At 32.3% G+C, this 18,004-nt stretch overlaps 3 protein-coding genes across 8 annotated transcripts in view; 1 reads left to right on the top strand and 2 right to left on the bottom strand.

The window, feature by feature from the left end:
- Window positions 1-7,466: 7,466 nt before the first annotated feature.
- LOC105678073 (solute carrier family 53 member 1-like) lies at window positions 7,467-12,124 on the bottom strand. The gene is made up of 10 exons (XM_012377102.2): window positions 11,982-12,124; window positions 11,718-11,815; window positions 11,418-11,571; window positions 11,087-11,325; window positions 10,551-10,812; window positions 10,110-10,477; window positions 9,692-10,034; window positions 9,442-9,611; window positions 9,234-9,367; window positions 7,467-9,163 (listed from the first exon to the last, which is right to left on the bottom strand). The coding sequence occupies exons 2-10, from the start codon at window positions 11,784-11,786 to the stop codon at window positions 8,902-8,904; spliced, it is 2,001 nt and encodes a 666-aa protein (XP_012232525.1). The 5' UTR covers window positions 11,787-11,815; window positions 11,982-12,124; the 3' UTR covers window positions 7,467-8,901.
- Window positions 12,125-12,512: 388 nt separating this feature from the next.
- LOC105678074 (putative serine protease K12H4.7) lies at window positions 12,513-15,011 on the top strand. 2 transcript variants are annotated; one of them, XM_012377103.2, is made up of 9 exons: window positions 12,513-12,654; window positions 12,823-13,066; window positions 13,185-13,366; window positions 13,443-13,678; window positions 13,746-13,881; window positions 13,949-14,265; window positions 14,331-14,463; window positions 14,543-14,712; window positions 14,772-15,011. In XM_012377103.2, the coding sequence occupies exons 2-9, from the start codon at window positions 12,863-12,865 to the stop codon at window positions 14,879-14,881; spliced, it is 1,488 nt and encodes a 495-aa protein (XP_012232526.1). In that variant the 5' UTR covers window positions 12,513-12,654; window positions 12,823-12,862; the 3' UTR covers window positions 14,882-15,011. The 2 variants fall into 2 exon arrangements, with proteins under 2 accessions (XP_012232526.1, XP_012232527.1); XM_012377104.2 differs by having other exon boundaries at window positions 12,517-12,654; window positions 12,794-13,066.
- Window positions 15,012-15,100: 89 nt separating this feature from the next.
- Window positions 15,101-18,004, bottom strand: part of LOC105678072 (uncharacterized) — a 49,495-nt gene continuing 46,591 nt past the window's right edge. For 4 of the 5 annotated variants that reach the window (XM_067357099.1, XM_067357104.1, XM_012377098.2 and 1 more), the window contains one exon: window positions 15,101-16,691. In XM_067357099.1, coding sequence (XP_067213200.1) covers window positions 16,295-16,691 — 397 coding nt within the window. In that variant the 3' untranslated portion in view covers window positions 15,101-16,294. Of the gene's footprint in view, window positions 16,692-17,504; window positions 17,960-18,004 lie in introns of all 5 variants that reach the window. The other variant, XR_010890714.1, reaches the window with a different exon arrangement.

Genomic DNA, 18,004 nt, shown 5'->3' with positions numbered 1-18,004 from the left:
CAAAATCACTAATTTGTGTACAGTATTTCCATACCCAGCTCTCGTATAATGATGGGTTAAGAAAGTACTCGAAAGGATGCTCGTCCAAGTGCTTTTTTAAAGATTTATCATTAAACTCAAAAACATTATTACAGCGATTATTACATTTTAAGAAATATGAAGTCAAATAAGTGAAATGCATTTATGGAAACGTGTGTCCGTGTGCTTCTTCGTAATTGTATATATCTATATGCTTTTCTTTTACGTGTTTATTAAAGTTTGTTGTATCTATATAACAAGATTCAAAGCCGCAAGTTCTTTCGCCGCAAGCAACTCGGCACGGTGCTTTAAAATCTTTTAATGTGTAATTATTGTGCTTCAGTTTACCGTGGCTTTTTTAGAAATAATTGATTGCAATTCTTCCGGATGACGTCCCATTGTATGAATAGACATTACACAATTAAAATTAATGATTATCTTTTTGCAACAAATAGTATACTTGACCTCATCAGTGTCATCACATTGTTTAAAATATTTCATTGTCCAATAATCATCTATGAAATTACGTTCTTCTTCCACAGAATGCTTCTCTGAGATATGAGTTTTTATGGATTCAGAAACTGTCAGAAATTTACCACACATGAGACATTCTGAGTGTGGTATCTCTTTATCGAAAATATATTCACACGAATACTTAAAATATCTACATGGTTTTTGATTTTCGTGTTTATTTTTTCATTTTAATATAGCTGTATGGCTTTGGTCTATGCGACCATACAATACATTAGAAATATACTTACATTCATAGCGACAGTATTTGCATTTTGCTCGCAAAAAGGCAGTTTATTATAATATACTCATATGTTTTCCTTAATTTCTATAATTTTTGAATTATTAATAGATTCTGACGAAAGAATTATGTCACATTTTTCTCGCACATTTTTTAATTTTTCCTTATGTGTAGTTACTACATGGTTGTTTAAACTATTATTTAGATAAATACTTAATTCTTTGGAACAATCAATACATCTTATTTTAAAATCAATTCCCGTACAATATTTCCATATCCAATCGTAAGGTACGTAATTCTTCACTTCGTTAACATGCTTCTCGTGTAAATGTAATGCTAAAGATTTAAAAGCAGATTGACAATTCTCACGACAGAAAAGACATTGTGAAGTAGAAGTACCGTTGTACTTGAAACATATCCATGGCCATTTTTGTCGTTCTTTATGTGTTTTTTTGTATTTTTTTATATAGGGATGCTTTGTTTTTATATGTTCAAAGAAAGTTGAATAGTTGTAAGTATATTTCTGTCTACGAAACCTACATTTTGCTTTGTGATCCGAGACTTTTTCGTAATATTGCTACACGTTTCCTTTGGTTATAATAATTTCTGCCATTGTGTCCGTTTTTCCTTACAGAACGCAGATAACTGAATACGGCACAAGAGGACAAAAAAGCACGTATAGTTTTACATATGAATGTAAATATTGGTACGGCAGTCAAAACTATGAAGTCTAAGTCATAAAGAGGCGCTGTAACATCAAACCCAATTGATATAGCAGTTACTATTTGTTACTATTTGTCTATTATCGCGAAAAAGACGTTACAACATATCATTTATACGAATGATGTTTAAGAAATAATGCAGAACTAAATTTTTACATCTCAAATAAAACTATTTTCGAATAATAATTTTATGAAAGAAATACGCATAATTTATCCAACTTATTGATACTGTTATAATTACAATTAATACATTAATTGGAAGAACATAAATATGCATAGTTTTCTACTATGTAATGTATATATATCTACATTCAAAATGTATATATGCGTGTAAAAAGTTAAAAGTTTATTGTTCGTGTTTTATTGATAATATTTCTTTCTTTCTCATTACCTAGAGTTTTGTAATAAAAAACAAAGTAACATAAAGACAAAAATTTAAAATAATTAAAAATAACTATTTGTAAAAAAATTATATTTAATAATTATATTAAATTAAAAACATCTAGATAAAAACGCAATAAGGTGGTAAGCTAATTAATTGTCAATTTATTAATCTGTAACGTTATATTATATTGGATTGTAATGAGTAATTTTGAATTTTTTAACAAATAATGTTATTATTCGTCACGTATTTATCTGGATGAAAGGTAATGGTACGAGTACAGTTGATTATAACTTTGACAAATTAATTGACAAATAAATATTTAATTTTCGTGTTAGTGCAAATGCGTTTTACCTGATATAAACTTGGCAAATTTATTTGAAAAATGCAACATTACTTATTGCACAACCCAATATTATTCCCATTTCAGATGTGCAAGTAATATTCATAAAACAGACGTATACTAAATTATAATTTAATTTTTTCTCCGAAAAAGGTAATTATATTGTATTAAATAATTTCATATCAGATTATATTCCAGAGATTGAGATTATAAACTGAATAAAAATTCGATTAATTAAATAATCTCAGTCTTATTGTTATCTTACTTTGACTCGAAAATTCAAATTATAATCGATTTGTTATTTTTAGTTTCCAATAGTTGTTTGGCTTGAGAAAATTTTTTAGAAAAAAAATCTTGAATGAAACACTTCCAGAAAAAATAAAAATCAAGAAAGTTTTAATTTTTATGTAATCTAACTTTTCAGAAATTGTGTTATACAATATATTAAAGTAAATATCAATTTACGGTATTATCATACATATAATACAAAAAGAAAAGAAATAGCACGATTGTCTTTGCTTGTCAAGCAGTCTTTTACCAGGGAAAGTTTATCGCAAGTTGCACGTTATATACATATGTAGTTTAATAATGTTCATAGATTAATTTGTAATCTCTAACTCATTGCTAATATTAAAATTTAAATGCAGCATATGATAATTCATACTTATTATACAAGATGTCCAGATATCACTATTAAAAAGAAGAATAGAAAATTTATATAAGAAATAATGATAGTGCTATCTTTATGTCTTCTTCAATCAAAGTTATAATTGCATCGCGATATATAACTTGTTTCTTACTGTACCTTATTATGAATTAAAAATTATTTGGCCTTAACAACTTTATTCTTCATAATTCTACATTATGCTCAGTGTGTTTAACTCTTAATTAAACTTAATTAGAAATGAGTGATAAAAAAAACACGTTGTTATAATTTTTGTAGTTTGCTCATTTTCTTAGCAACAATTGAATAAGCTTTTAATTATCAAATATATTTAATATTATTTTTGGTTATAATTAGATCAGAAGGTTTTGAAAAAGTGCAGAACAAATTTATCAAAAAAATATTACAATAAATAATACTTGGAAATTATTTTTTAATTAAATAAATAAACCATATGATATTTGTTTTTAAATGCCATTTTATTAATAAGAAATTAATTTCTATCATAATTAATCTTTAAAATGTCTCGAAAAAATACATGTTGTATAATTATATTTTTTATTGATTATATTATTTAACACAATTCTCAAACAAATACAACTGGAAGAATTAAGAATTGATTTATTTTACTGACTATTAATGTATTACTTTTCGGCGACCTTCACAGAAGTTATTATAATACAGTTACGAATAAAATATAAAAAATGCATGATCAACCAAGTTTATATAAAAATTTATATAAATTTATATAAAAATGATATAAAACTAAAATATTTATAAATGCTCTTAAATAAATCGTCGATAGTTTTATGGTTACAGTAAAGTCGATGATTAATTCATAAAATCGTCTTACTTTATAAACTTATAAGCATAGTTTATAAATTAAAAACATAGTACATAAACAAGATGCGCAATTATTAGCGCATTTAAAAAAAATTTCAAAAATGTATCTTTGTATTATCAATGTGACACATTGATTTATAAATATATTTATAATTTATAAACGTAAAACGAATTATACGTCAGGAATGATTATACGTAAAATGACATGCCATTTTTCTCATGTAGGTTCTCCAAATCATTTGAATCGTTAAAATTAAAATTGTCGTTAACGTTGGTTGTGATGCTACTTGAACGTTATGCTACTGAGTCGTTATCATCATTCGGTTGTCAAACTCTGGATAAACCTATGTAAATATTTTAATATTTATTAAAAACAAATTATCTAGTTATTGCTCATCTCATTACACATTTATTAAATTAAATGCGATTTGAAAAAGTAAGAAATTAATACATAAAAATATCAACAACAATATCAATAAAACATATTGTCACCTGTTTTCTTCAGTTTGGTTGGCTTTCTGATGGTCCAGCTGCGTCATGCGTTCTCTGTGTAGTTGTCATGCTGTTCGGATGTGTAGCTACAATGTGACAATCACAATTCCATAACAGAATGTCAAGTAATATTCTACTTTCGGGACAAATATTACATTGCACCTCGAAATCACTACTTTGTGTACAGTATTTCCATTCCCAGCTCTCGTATAATGATGGGTTACAAAAGTACTCGGAAGAATGGTCGTCCAAATGCTTTCTTAAAAATTCATAATTAAACGTATCATTAAACTCATCATTAAACTTAATAACTTTATTACAGCGACATTTTAAGGAATATGAATCCAAATACATAAAATGCATCCATGGATACGAGTGTCCGTGTTCTTTTTCGTAATTGTATATGTTTATATGCTTTTCATTTACGTGTTTATTAAAGTTTGTTGTATCGATATAACAACATTTAATGCCGCAAGTTCGGCACATTGCTTTAAAATCTTTTAATGTGTAATTATTGTCCCTCAGTTTATCCGTGGCTTTTTTGGAAATAATTGATTGCAATTCTTCCGGATGACATGTCATTGTATGACTAGACACTTCAGGCTTAATATTAATGGTTATTATTTTGCAACAAATAGTACACTTGACTTCATCAGTGTCATCACATTGTTTAAAATATTTCATTATCCAATGATCATCTATGATATTACGTTTTTCTTCCACAGAATGCTTCTTTGAGATATGTGTTGCTATACATTCAGAAACAGTCAGAAATTCACCACACATGAGACATTCTGAGTGTGGTATTTCTTTATCGAAAATATATTCACACCAATACTTCAAATATCTACATGATATTTGATTTCCGTTTTCCCATTTATATGCTTCATGGTTGTTTAATATGTGAGAAAACAAGGCATCATCATTAATATAATCACATTCATAGGCGCAGTTTTCCCATTTGCATTTTGCTCGAAAAAAAGGCAGTTTATTATAATGTACCCACATGTTTTCATTAACTTCTATAATTTTTGAATTTATAACTGATTGTGACAAAAGAACTATGTCACGTCTTTCTCGCGCATTTCTTAATTCTTCTGAATGTCTAGTTACTATATGTTGCTTTAATGTCATATTTAAATAAACACTGAATTCTTTGGAACAATCAATGCATCTTATTTTAAAATCAGTTCTTGTACAATACTTCCATGTCCAATCGTAAAGTACGTAATTCTTCACTTTGTTAACATGTTTTTGGTGTAAATGAGATTTTAAAGATTTAAAATCGGATTGAATATTCTCACCACAGAAAAGACATTGTGAAGTAGAAGTATCGTTGTATTTGAAACATATCCATGGCCATTCTTGTCGTCTCTTATGTTCGTATTTTTCTATATAAGGATGCTTTTTTCTTATATGTCCACGGATATTTGTCTGGGGGTAAGTATATTTCTGTCTACAAAACCTGCATTTTGCTTTGTAATCCGAGACTTTTTCGTAATATTGCCACACGTTTTTTTTTGTTATAACAATTTCTGCCATTGTGTCCGTTTTTCCTTACAGAACGCAGATAACTGAATACGGTACTCGAGGACGAAGAAGTACGTATAGTTTTACGTTTGAATGTAAATATTGATACGGAAGTCAAGACTATGAAGTTCAAGTCATGAAGAGGCGCTGTAACATCAAGTCCAGTTGGTATAGCAATTCCTATTTGTTACTATTTGTCTACTATCACGAAAAAGACGTTACAACATATCATTTATATGAATAGTTTTTAAGAAATAATGCAGAACTAATTTTTTACATCTCAAATAAAACTATTTTCGAATAATAATTTTATGAAAGAAATACGCATAATTTATCCAACTTATTGATACTGTTATAATTACAATTAATACATTAATTGGAAGAACATAAATATGCATAGTTTTCTACTATGTAATGTATATATATCTACATTCGTAATGTATATATGCGTGTAAAAAGTTAAAAGTTTATTGTTCGTGTTTTATTGATAATATTTCTTTCTTTCTCGTTACCTAGAGTTTTGTAATAAAAAACAAAGTCACATAAAAACAAAAATTTTAAATAATTAAAAATAACTATTTGTAAAGAAATTGTATTCAATAATTATTGTAAATTAAAAACATCTAGATAAAAACGCAATAAGCTCGTAACCTAATTAATTGTAAACTTATTAATCTGTAACGTTATATTACATTGGATTGTAATAAGCAATTTTGAATTTTTTAATAAATAATGTTATTATTCTTTACGTATTTATCTGGATAAAAAATAATAACACAAAAATTCATAAATGATAAGATCAGGCCAAGTTCCAAAAAAGACACTCCAATATGTTTATATTTTAATAATAATCTAAATTTTTAATATATTACCAACATGAAAAGTAACTGATATATTGTTCAAGGTGCAAATTCAAAATAAACATACATAAAATATACATAAAATGTATAAATAAAACGGATCAAAATTTGATTCTAGAAAGTAAGTGATATGTTATTCTTAGTGCACATACAAAATTTAAAAAAATTTAATTAAAATAACAAAATATTTATTAAAAAATACAAAAACACTTGGCGCTGCCAACGGGCTTCACCCATCCCCTTCTAGCTCTCCCCCCCCCCCTAGCGCAACCCCTTCACGCCATTTCTTCCTTTTCCCCCACCCCAGTCAAGAGGCTCCACCACCCTTCCACCCCTTTACATCTTAACACCTATAGTATTATGAAACAACAAAAATGAGTAATAATGTAATAATAGCATGATTAATTGACATCATGTAATTAATTGACATTATGTAAGTTAACATGTTGTTCGGTGTGGGGTGATCCATCAATTTAATTGATATAATGTGTTTTTGCTCGCGCAAGTATTGATTTTCCAGAAAGATACTTCTTAAATCAATTAAATTCTTAAGTTAATTAATCTCAAGAATTTTCATTATACTTACATACAAAAATTCATATAAGTGTCGAATAATGTTCTATAGCATACAATGAGTTAAAAATTTAACTTGTAATATTTATTTACTGGTCTTTATTATAATCTTTACTAAATAAATATACAATAGCGTAATTGTAGACATAAAAATATTTTTTTAAATTCAAATATTTCCGTAAAAAAGCAGAAAACATACGATATAATTAGACCAAAAAAAAAGAAAGAAGATAAAGGACAATAAGATGAATGTTTCATACGATGACTGATGATTAAAAACACTTTGCAAACGCGATACAACTAATTTATTTTAATAGTCAGTTTAATATGTACATGGTTCTACTTATAAGCAAGTTTATCACACAGTAGTAATTTATTCGCATACACGTTAGGCGTTATAAGAACATTATAAATTTTACACAGCTACTGTATAGAATATAAAAATATTTTATATTTATATATCCCAGTTACATACAACTGTGATTCTGATTATTTATAAAAAAAAGACCCATATAAAATCATCACAATTATTGGAATATAAGATGTAATATATCTATAATTCTACATGTAAATATCTTGTCCATAGATACTGTAGATATTGATATTTATTAAGCTAAATATTATTTATACAGATAAGTAGATGTGTGGCAAAGCATAAAAAATAAAATAAGTATATTTATGCAATTTATAATAAACATAGAATATATATATATATACACTTATTTCGTGAACCATCTGTATAAATAAATAGTAATTTAGACAACTGACAATATAGAATTTCAGATAATACTAGATCTTATTACAAAAGAACTTTTTAAAATTAATATACATATAATAAAGTGTACTGCCTATATAACAATATTCATATAAAATAGTCGGGTAATTATAATACTGTATAATATACAAAATGCTATTATTTAAATTACATTTTGCTGCCAAAAAATAATTTGCATATAACCTAATATGATTAGATATATAATAAGTACTGTGATTACGTTGAATATATGTATAAAAAAAATATTAATAGCCTCTAGTATAGTTTAGTATCACTTAACAGTTACGAGCGTTGTAACTACGTTGCATTGATTATTTTTCTACTTTCGATATTGATATAAATATTTTATTATTAGACATTAGATATTGATATTACGTATCAATATACTTGCTGTTGAAAAGTAACTTTCGAAAAAATTTCGTGATATAGGCAACAGTCATTGTGCATACTGGCATCTAAATGGCAAATGAATTGGTGATCAAATTCATCAATAAAAATCGTTAAACCTAATGTTTTAATCTACATATTAGCGCACACTTTTTATACATATATTATATGTATATTTCTTCCTACATAAACTTGAAAATTATAAAATTTATAATGTTGTTTATCCAAACTATAAGTACTTGTTCTTTTTTTTATGTTGGAAGACTTGGTGCAAACTAGGATACTTTGGATTATTACTATTCATCGTAAAGTGATATGTCACTTTCATACAATCTTACATGACAATAATGTAAAAGGCACTGTTATTAGAAACGTATAATCTTTAACCAAAACTTGTGTGATAATCTTTGTTCTAGTAAAATCTAATATCTATCATTCACATGATGACAAGCTTGAATCGTGCAAGCTATCTCCTCTAATTGTAAGTACCAAGTTTCAAATGCTTTCAACATTTCACGAAGTTAAAGATAAAGGCGTTGTACAAAAAGTCTTGAGCTGTATTCAACTGGTGTTCGATATATCGATATCAATAGTTTCTTCTTTAAGCAGCGCTCGTTTCTCTTCTTTCGTGTTATTCTGCTTTTTACCGCCGCTCTTACGTTTTCCCCTATTAAGTACACCATTTTCGTCGTCCATCATGCGCAGAATTTGCGTCTGATCTGAACTTTCAATAGGCGCTATCGAAATATCGCGTACGGCGCGGAATTTACCACAGTTATTCAGATGTTCGTTCTCCAAACGGAAAAAGTTCCATACAAATCGTCTGAAAAATAAGGAGATTGTAAAAAAAATACTTTGGAACAAAATCAAATAGCGATGAAAAGTGTGCTCACCTAAAGACCTCAAGAGGCGCCACAATGGAAGTCATTAAATCGCCAGAAATGTATCTGCATTCAACTAGAATAAAACTCGCAATCCATATGAATCGTAGTATAAAATCTTCTATTATTGCGAAGTAATAAAACCACTAAAAAAAAACACACACATGTGAAATGCAATATTTCTTCTTACAGTTTAGCATATTTTCAAGTAAGTACTTACAGCCGTCGAATAAACTACTTCTTCGCGCAGAAAACGATTTTCACCAGCGTTGCTATCTAAAAGACCCCAATCCATTTTAAGATCCCATGTGTACGAATATATCGAATTAAGAAGGCAACTGCACAACCACAGCCATAACCATGGATTTTCCCATCGATTTTCATACTCCGCTGAAAATATATATTTTCGTTATTATTTTTATATTTGAACTAAATTTCTATTGATATAAATATACTGATGCAAGCACAACCTGCGTTATAAGCGTATAAAGTGCTAAAGGCAACAACGAGGAAGGTTGTAGAGTATTTTCCAGCGTTCACCAAATGCGGAAACGCCTCTTTAGAGTCTCGGTATCGACGAACGCATTGCGCGAAACGAAACCACGCTGGTAGGCAGTTCACAATAGGCCTGATAATGAGAGAGCCAGACATGCACTGCGTAGTGTCACCCGCTTTCAACCAGTCACCGTTCGTGATATAAAAACATATCAAAAAATGAAAGTCCAGGAATGCAGTCGCTAAACTATTGAATTGATCCGCCAACCAGAAATCAGCGAAATTCACATAGGCAAACGGTGATATTAAAACACGACCCTAAAATAACACAAAAGACTATATTCAATTTTTTTATTTACATGGCAAAGACGATGCTGCAGGAATTATACTTACTATGATCTTCAACAGCCAGAAACGAGCTTCGTGACGAAACACTTTAATCGGATTTATTAGGAATACCACCATAATACAAACAAGCGCCAACGGATTCACGTATGGCGGAATGCTTAAACTGGTGCTGTATAAGAAACTTAATAAACTGAGCGTCCAAACAACTCCGAGAACAGCAGCTAACTCCATGAGATGTTGCTCTGACAGGTGATTTCGTGGATCTAATTCGAAGATCAACACGTGATTGACACCTGAGGATCTCCATCCGTACACATTAATTCCAATAAGGAATAAGAATTCAATAATAAGAAAAGGACCTCGATATAATCTAAATGCAATCTTCAAATTCTCTCCACTATCGTGAAAGATCGCTGAAAATAAGACAAGATTTTACACAGTGCAGTTGCAAATGCTTTATAATATATGTGTATGTTATTGCAATACCTGAAAGAACAACTGCAACTGACAGAATAATGAAGCTGCCAGAAAATAAACCAACTTTGAAAGTAGTCCATGGACTCTGATGTTCACCAAGTGGAGGTACGCGAAGACGTTTCATGGCACGTTGCCGATCGCCACCCTCGAGATCGTTCGTCACAGTAGCTTCTGTTTCTTGTATTAGCCTGTCTATATCTTTGGATGTGTAGAAATGTGATGTCTCTACACACTCGACTCTCCATTTTGAACCAGCATCAACCGATAATAACTGAAAAAATAAAACGCTTTTAGAAATTGGAGCTCATTGTACGAGAAGACAACACACAGTATGAAAACGATTATTGGTTTTTACTTTGATGTACAGGGAATATGGGTATTATGTCATGCATAGCACAGTCATTTCTTGTTTCACTATTTTGCGACTAGGAAACATACAATGGTAATAATATTAGAATAATTGTGGTCTCTGAAATTATACACGCTATGACTAACACACATAAAGTTATCAGTAGTTATATAACATTATTTTGCAATGCAAATACCTTGTCGTGTTTCTTGAGAATCTTGCGGAAACCAGTATGATTAAGATTCTGATAGTTCTGAAGAAGTATCAGGGAAAGGTAAAATTCTGAAAATGCAAGTTTTAGGTCCCTGAGTTTTCTAGCAGGCAAAATTGGCTTCATGCTGGTCTTTCCTTTGTTCTTCCCACTTCCCTGCTCCAATGCAATTTTCAATTCACTTTGCAGAGCTGCATATTTACGTGTGGCTTCTGCTAGCTTCTCTGTAATAAATAAATATTGGTTAGTAAAACTATTCATAGAAAAAAATATATAAACTTATCGCAAGCGATTTTAATGACACAGAAACTCTTACCTGAGTAAAATGTATTAATCTTTTTTAATTCACGATCACAGAATGTAAAAAACACCTCGTCAAATGAAGCAAAATGACGTGATATCACTTCTGGTTCTACACTTTCATCTGAAGGTGCTTCTTCCACTGCTGTGTAAAGCATCGCTTTCATTTCCTGCAAATTGAAGAAAAGGACAATTAAAAATAAGTCTATGTAATAGTATCCAAAAGTTGTTTGTTTTAACAAGTTTCAAATATAAATTTTATATATGCATTACATTGTTCTATTATAATGGAGTCTAAATTTAAGTGTCTATTTACCTCATAGCTAATATATTGCTTACGCCACTCGGGTGTAATGTGTGCAGACAAATGTTCTGCGAACTTCATGTTATCTTATATATTGCAGTTGCACTAATCTGTAAAAAAAAGTATTCGAGCACTCATAATCCAAGGAGAAGGATAATATTAAATAGTAAAGTAAATTAATAATCCAAGGAGAAGGATAATATTAAATAATAAAGTAAATTACACAATAAAAAGCAACAGCACAGTGAGTAAAAATGAAGCCATCCTTATACTCACCTCAACTGATCTAAATCTCAAGCGAGGTTATAAACGGTATTTATACTGATCCAAGAAACTTTGTCGGTGTCGGCTAATCAAATGCTTTATCCGTTGCTGTTTGTGATGATAAATATTTGCTCGATACTTAACGCAAGATAAAACTATTTGACGTTTGTTAGCAAAAGGAGTCTGCAACTGCCGAGAGAACTCTTCTAAACTGCGAGTTCTTATCACGAGTTCTATTAATTAGGCTGCTGATTGAACTAACCGGAGCTAACCGAGATTCTTGGAATGGCACGCGGACTTCTCGTGTATATATACACAAGCGTAGTGAACAATGATAATAATGGATACGTGGAGAAAACACAATAGAGTTGCGTTGAATGCACGTGCGAAATGAGCCCTCACTAAATGCTCTTTGAACGTTTGTCTTCTGAATAATTTTCATACATTTGAACAAGAATACAGCGATACTTTTTCATAATAGTACAAGTTGCCATGTCATTTATTACGTCGCAATTAAACATAAATACTTAACTAATTCTTGCTGAATTATTAAATGATGATAATATTTTACACAAGAATAAGAAGAACGAACAGTTCCTAGCCAGGCCAGGCAGAGCGCTTCACGTGGCGAAAACAAGTGGGAGATTTGTTTCTAGTAGTTCAATAATTTCACGGTTTTTCCAAGGTCAGAGGAATTATATTTATTGCATATCAATTAAAGATCTTAATTAGGATTCAAATTTAGTTGCTAACAATTATAAACGATTATTGCTATTAATAATGAATGCACAAACCTGTTCTAACCTGTATTGTTGATATTTCAGATTTTTTTTAAACACATATCTTTTTACAGAAAGCAGTGAAGAATAAAGACAGTTAAAATATATCTCAATATGCAGTTTCCACTTTTATTATTAACTCTATTGGGTGTAATAAATATTAGTACTGCATGGCGTACTTTCTTGAGAGGCCGGAGTAAACATGGCAATTTGGGAGAACCACTTTTGTCTTCTAAAACATATGTGCTTCCTAAAGAACAATGGTTTACACAGTATTTAGACCATTTTAATCCAACTGAAACCCGTGTTTGGAAGCAGGTGATATATAATTAACTTTTAATATTTATTAGATTTGATTTATTTCTAGAAGCAAGTTTTTTATTATTTTTTCAAATGAACTTTGATCTGTCATTAATAATCTGTTATTCCTTTGCAGAGATATTTTGTTAACTCCAATTTTTACAAGCCTAATGGCCCAATATTCTTATTGATTGGTGCAGAAGGTATGGCAAATGCCACATGGATGGTGGAAGGTCAATGGATTGAATATGCCAAAGAATTTGGAGCAATGTGTTTTTATGTAGAACATCGTTTTTATGGAAAGAGCCATCCTACTGCGTATGTGGAATGCAAATGGTTGAATGCAAAAAAATGATATTAAAAAGATTTACATTTATGTTTCAAATATTTGCAGAGATCTCAGTGTAAAGAACTTGGTGTACCTAAGCTCGCAACAAGCATTAGCAGATTTAGCATATTTTATTGAAAACGTTAATATTGGATACAAATTTTCGAACAACACGAAATGGATTGTATTTGGAGGATCGTACGGTGGATCTTTAGCTGCATGGGTGCGCGCAAAGTATCCTCATTTGGTACATGGTGCTGTGTCTGCTAGTGGACCATTGCTAGCACAAATTGATTTCCAAGGTATAGCATAATTTTAGCTAGTGTGTTCCTGGCCAGTGTGATATTTACAAACAATTCTATATTGCAGAATATTTTGTTGTTGTTGCAAATGCCCTGAAAGAGTATTCTCAAAAATGCATTGACACAGTAGCAGAAGCTAACAGAGTGTTCCACATATTACTACATCACGTCGTCGGTCAACAGGAAATACAGAAAAAATTCAAGTGAGTAAACTCAAAATGTGAAAGATTGATTTTAGTATGTTGTCTTCTCATAAGTTATGTTTCACAGATTGTGCGATCCAATTGATCCCGGACATACAAAGAAAACAGACATCTCTAATCTGTACGAAACATTAGCGGGTAACTTTGCTGGCATTGTACAATACAATAAGGATAATCGCCAAAACTCCCAAACTGCCAATATCACTGTTGAAACTGTATGCAATATATTGGAAAACGATAAGATAGGAAGTCCTATTGATAGACTCGCTTATGTAAATAGCATGATATTAAATGCTACCGAAGAGAAGTGTTTAGATTATAGATATGGCAAGATGATCCGTGAACTTCGAAATGTCACATGGGCTAGCGAGCAAGCGGAAGGAGGTAATGCATTTAATTCCTTAAATTACTTTGAGCCGTTAACGGCAAATCATCTCCTATATTTGCAGGACGTCAATGGATGTATCAGACTTGTACAGAGTTTGGATTCTTTCAAACCTCAACTGCGCAGACCAAGATATTCAGCGATAGCTTTCCAGTGAACTTTTTTGTACAGCAATGCATCGATATCTTCGGACCTAAGTTTGTTTTCATTTGAATATACTTTGAATAGAATTGTATTTCAAATAGAATATTGAAGTGACAGAAAGTTCTTTTGCAGATTCAACTTGGATTTATTGGACTCTGCCGTCTATCGAACGAATGTTTTATATGGCGCATTAGATCTACAAGTGACAAATGTAGTATTTGTACACGGTTCTGTCGATCCTTGGCACGTACTGGGCATTACACGCTCTTCTAATCCACAGGCACCTGCCATCCTCATCAATGGTAAGTAGAATGTAATTTCTTATTTACTGGTTCGTTAATTTATATCAATTTTTTTAAAGGCACTGCTCATTGTGCGGATATGTATCCTTCGTCCGAACATGATGTGCCTCAGTTAAAAGAGGCTAGACTACAAATAAAAGACCTAATCAAACAATGGCTAAAAAACTGAAGCTCTCTACGTGTGATATTATATGTGATAACGATGCAAAATACAAAAATATGTAGTTTAAAGTTTTCAAAATAAAATTTTTTTAACGGTTTTTCTCAAAATATTAAAACAATATAAATTTTTCAAATTATTTTATATTATACATATCGTAAATATTTTAAGAAAACTATTTTTCTATCTCTTTTTTGTTTATTATTTTTTCTGCAGGATAAGAGAACATTTATATGCATTTATATAAATATGTTTATTCTAAATTCATACAATATGAAAATTAAGTCTAATATATAGATATATGTAATTTACGAATCTATAATATCCATCATCATGTACCATGTTTGAATGACAAAATTGCTTGTTCGATAGATCAAACAAGTTTGCCCCAAATGGCACTATCATTAATTAATTTAATTTAATTAATTGCGATAAATAGAATCACGGAAATACATATACAAAGTTAATGTACATTTAATTCAATCAATAAATAAAAATATTGCGATTGCAAAAAAAAATTGCATTATTTCTTAATTAGATATTAATTCCAATGAGGTTGATAGAAACGTTCGACAAGTAATAATCGAACTAGCGTTACATATTTATAATACAAATTCGATAAAAGTATATATTGAAAATATATAACATAGCAATCCACAAGGCAATCATATATTGATCTTCATGAAGTTTGTTCGCCTTTATATTCTCGTTTATTTGCGCACCGCGAAGCGCGATATTTTTTTTCACTTTTAAATGGATAACATCGGCCTTTCCTTAATGATGCCTATATGCAGTATCCTGTTTTCCTGGAAACATAGTAATCCTTTTAAAGCGAGGCCAAGGTACCCATAACGGATACAAAATTTTGTCGTTTCAATATCTCCGTAGACAATTGTTTTCGAACGTGTAAAAAGTTACATAAACCCCCAAATCTTACAGTAACCTATCTTTAAGAATTATGTTAATGTTTCTGTTTGATCGTTATTTAGATATTACTTCTTTTGCTTTTTTGGCATATCCTCTGACCAGCTCCTACTATTCTCCTTACAACAATCCATTCACGCGAGCGACGATCCATCTTACTTTTAAACTATAGCATATATAATATTTACATTTTGTAACAGACTGACGATAAATAATTTATGACATAACAGAACAATATATGCAGGATCTATTTCGGCTACTCCCGTTCTCGATATCTTTACCTAGGTACTTAGTGGAAGTTTCGCTGTGCTCCCTCGTTTAAGGAAGATCTTTAAACCCGCGACGACAGTATATATATTGCGAACATCCGCTATGGACTCTCTGCACATTTCCTACAAATCATCGTCCGCGAGTGCAGATGATGATGTAGCGCGTACGTTTCAATGATAAAATTTTCTTTCGCCCGTTTTACAGTTCTATCTTGCGTTTAATATCGCTTTAGTATCTATGATGGGATTGCGACTGTCTCCAATCGGGCGTCGCGCTTCCGTGATGATGATGATGATGGTGATGATGGCGCTTCTTGTCGGAGATGCTGGCGTGCTTGTTGGACGGATAAGCGGCGACGTCGCTGACGACCAATTCCGAGCCGTCGCGTTCGGTGTTGTTACCGCGGAAGTTCTCTCGGTATCCTGGTTCATCCAGGGTCTCCTTGCGACGGAGCGGCGGATGATTGGCCTTGTGGCCGGCGGTCTCGTGCAGATTCTCCCAGGCTTGGCGGTAGTAGCGATTCAGACCTCCTCGGCTCTCCGAGGAACTGCTGTCGAAACTGGCGACGGTGTTGCAGTCGGGCGACGCACGATGACGGTAATGCTTGCTGCTTCTTCCGCGGTTTCTACGTAAGAATGTGGATTGCGTCAGTCATTTTACTTCCTGAATATTCAGTTATAAATTTTATGAGCATTTTTACTGCACAGCACTAAGTATGATTGCGGTGAAGAGAGAGGCAAGCGTTATGTGCGATAGCGGAGCAGTCGGACCAATCCTTTGTGCAAATCATTATCTATTCACATATACAGTATACAATGACGTGTGTTTTTAAGCAGAAAGTTTGCACGTGGGTAAAAGTGCATTATTATATATGGGTGAGAGAAAACTCGGAATGTTATTACGACCCAAAGCGGTCTTTAAGCAACCTGCGACCGAGGGTGAAGATGGAAAGAAAGAAGAGAGAATAAGCACTAACATGACAATTCTAAAAAATTTGTATACAATACTGAGCAATGACGTATAACGCGGATGTCCAACACTTAGACGGTGTATCTTAGAAAAATAATGTGGAACGTGCATAAGAGCTCAATGTACTACCTTCCGCCGCGGTTGGCACGATACTAAAGACTTCTAGACCGCATTTCGTGATAATTAAGCAATATAAAAAAATAATAAAGATATTAAAGAAATATATTTTAATTTGGATGTTTGTCAAGCATCTCTTATGCGAGTCTTTGTGTATTCAAGATATGACTATTCTCTAGAACACCTTGAATACGCGGCGAGACTTGTTTGATTTCGGTGTAAGGTGTTGGTGCGTCCGCGTGCGTGCAACGCACTACAAAAGCGATTTTCTATTCCGCAGGTGTGACGTGACGTGACACGACGACGATACGAGCTAAAGAAGGTGCTCAGTAGAAACCTTGCTCTCGTTTACCTTGACTAGTATCACTCGCGAGGGTGGCGCGTGGTGGTTGGTGGTGGTACGTGATGATGGTTGATGTAGTGGGCGGTGGTTGCGTGGAGGGTTGAGGTGGTAGTGGTGGTTGGCGGGCTTTATTAGGGGAGCGGTTCTCTCATTCACGAACGGCGAGGGGGGGGGGGGGGTTGAGAGGGAGGGACGGCGATGAGACGGTCTAGAGAGAGGGATTCGAGAAGTAGCCGGCACGGTGAGCCGCCGACAGGCTGAAGGAGTAAGGATGATCGCTACCGCGGCGGGCCGTGAGGTCGCGGCGCCCCAGGTGCTGGTCGGGGAAGGGCAGCGCGAGTAGCGTATACCAACGCGAGGGCATTCCGGTGTCGCCCCTCCCAAGGCCACCACTACCGCCACCCCTCAGCGCGCCAACCCCACCGAGCCCCCTGCGGCGCCTTCCTCGGACGCTGCCGCTGCCGCTAACCACCGCAACGCACAAATGGACTGTGTTAATCGTCATCATG

Source organism: Linepithema humile, chromosome 1, assembly GCF_040581485.1.
Source record: "Linepithema humile isolate Giens D197 chromosome 1, Lhum_UNIL_v1.0, whole genome shotgun sequence".
Taxonomy (NCBI): domain Eukaryota; kingdom Metazoa; phylum Arthropoda; class Insecta; order Hymenoptera; family Formicidae; genus Linepithema; species Linepithema humile.
This window is presented reverse-complemented; position numbering and strand designations above follow the sequence as displayed.

Coding starts and splice junctions, on each gene's coding strand:
- LOC105678073 (XM_012377102.2), bottom strand. CDS start 11,786: ATGAAGTTCGCAGAACATTTGTCTGCACACATTACACCCGAGTGGCGT. Junction 11,572..11,717: donor AGCAATATATTAGCTATGAG/GTAAATAGACAC, acceptor TTCAATTTGCAG/GAAATGAAAGCGATGCTTTA. Junction 10,813..11,086: donor TTCTCAAGAAACACGACAAG/GTATTTGCATTG, acceptor TTATTTTTTCAG/TTATTATCGGTTGATGCTGG.
- LOC105678074 (XM_012377103.2), top strand. CDS start 12,863: ATGCAGTTTCCACTTTTATTATTAACTCTATTGGGTGTAATAAATATT. Junction 14,266..14,330: donor TAGCGAGCAAGCGGAAGGAG/GTAATGCATTTA, acceptor CTATATTTGCAG/GACGTCAATGGATGTATCAG. Junction 14,464..14,542: donor ATCGATATCTTCGGACCTAA/GTTTGTTTTCAT, acceptor GTTCTTTTGCAG/ATTCAACTTGGATTTATTGG.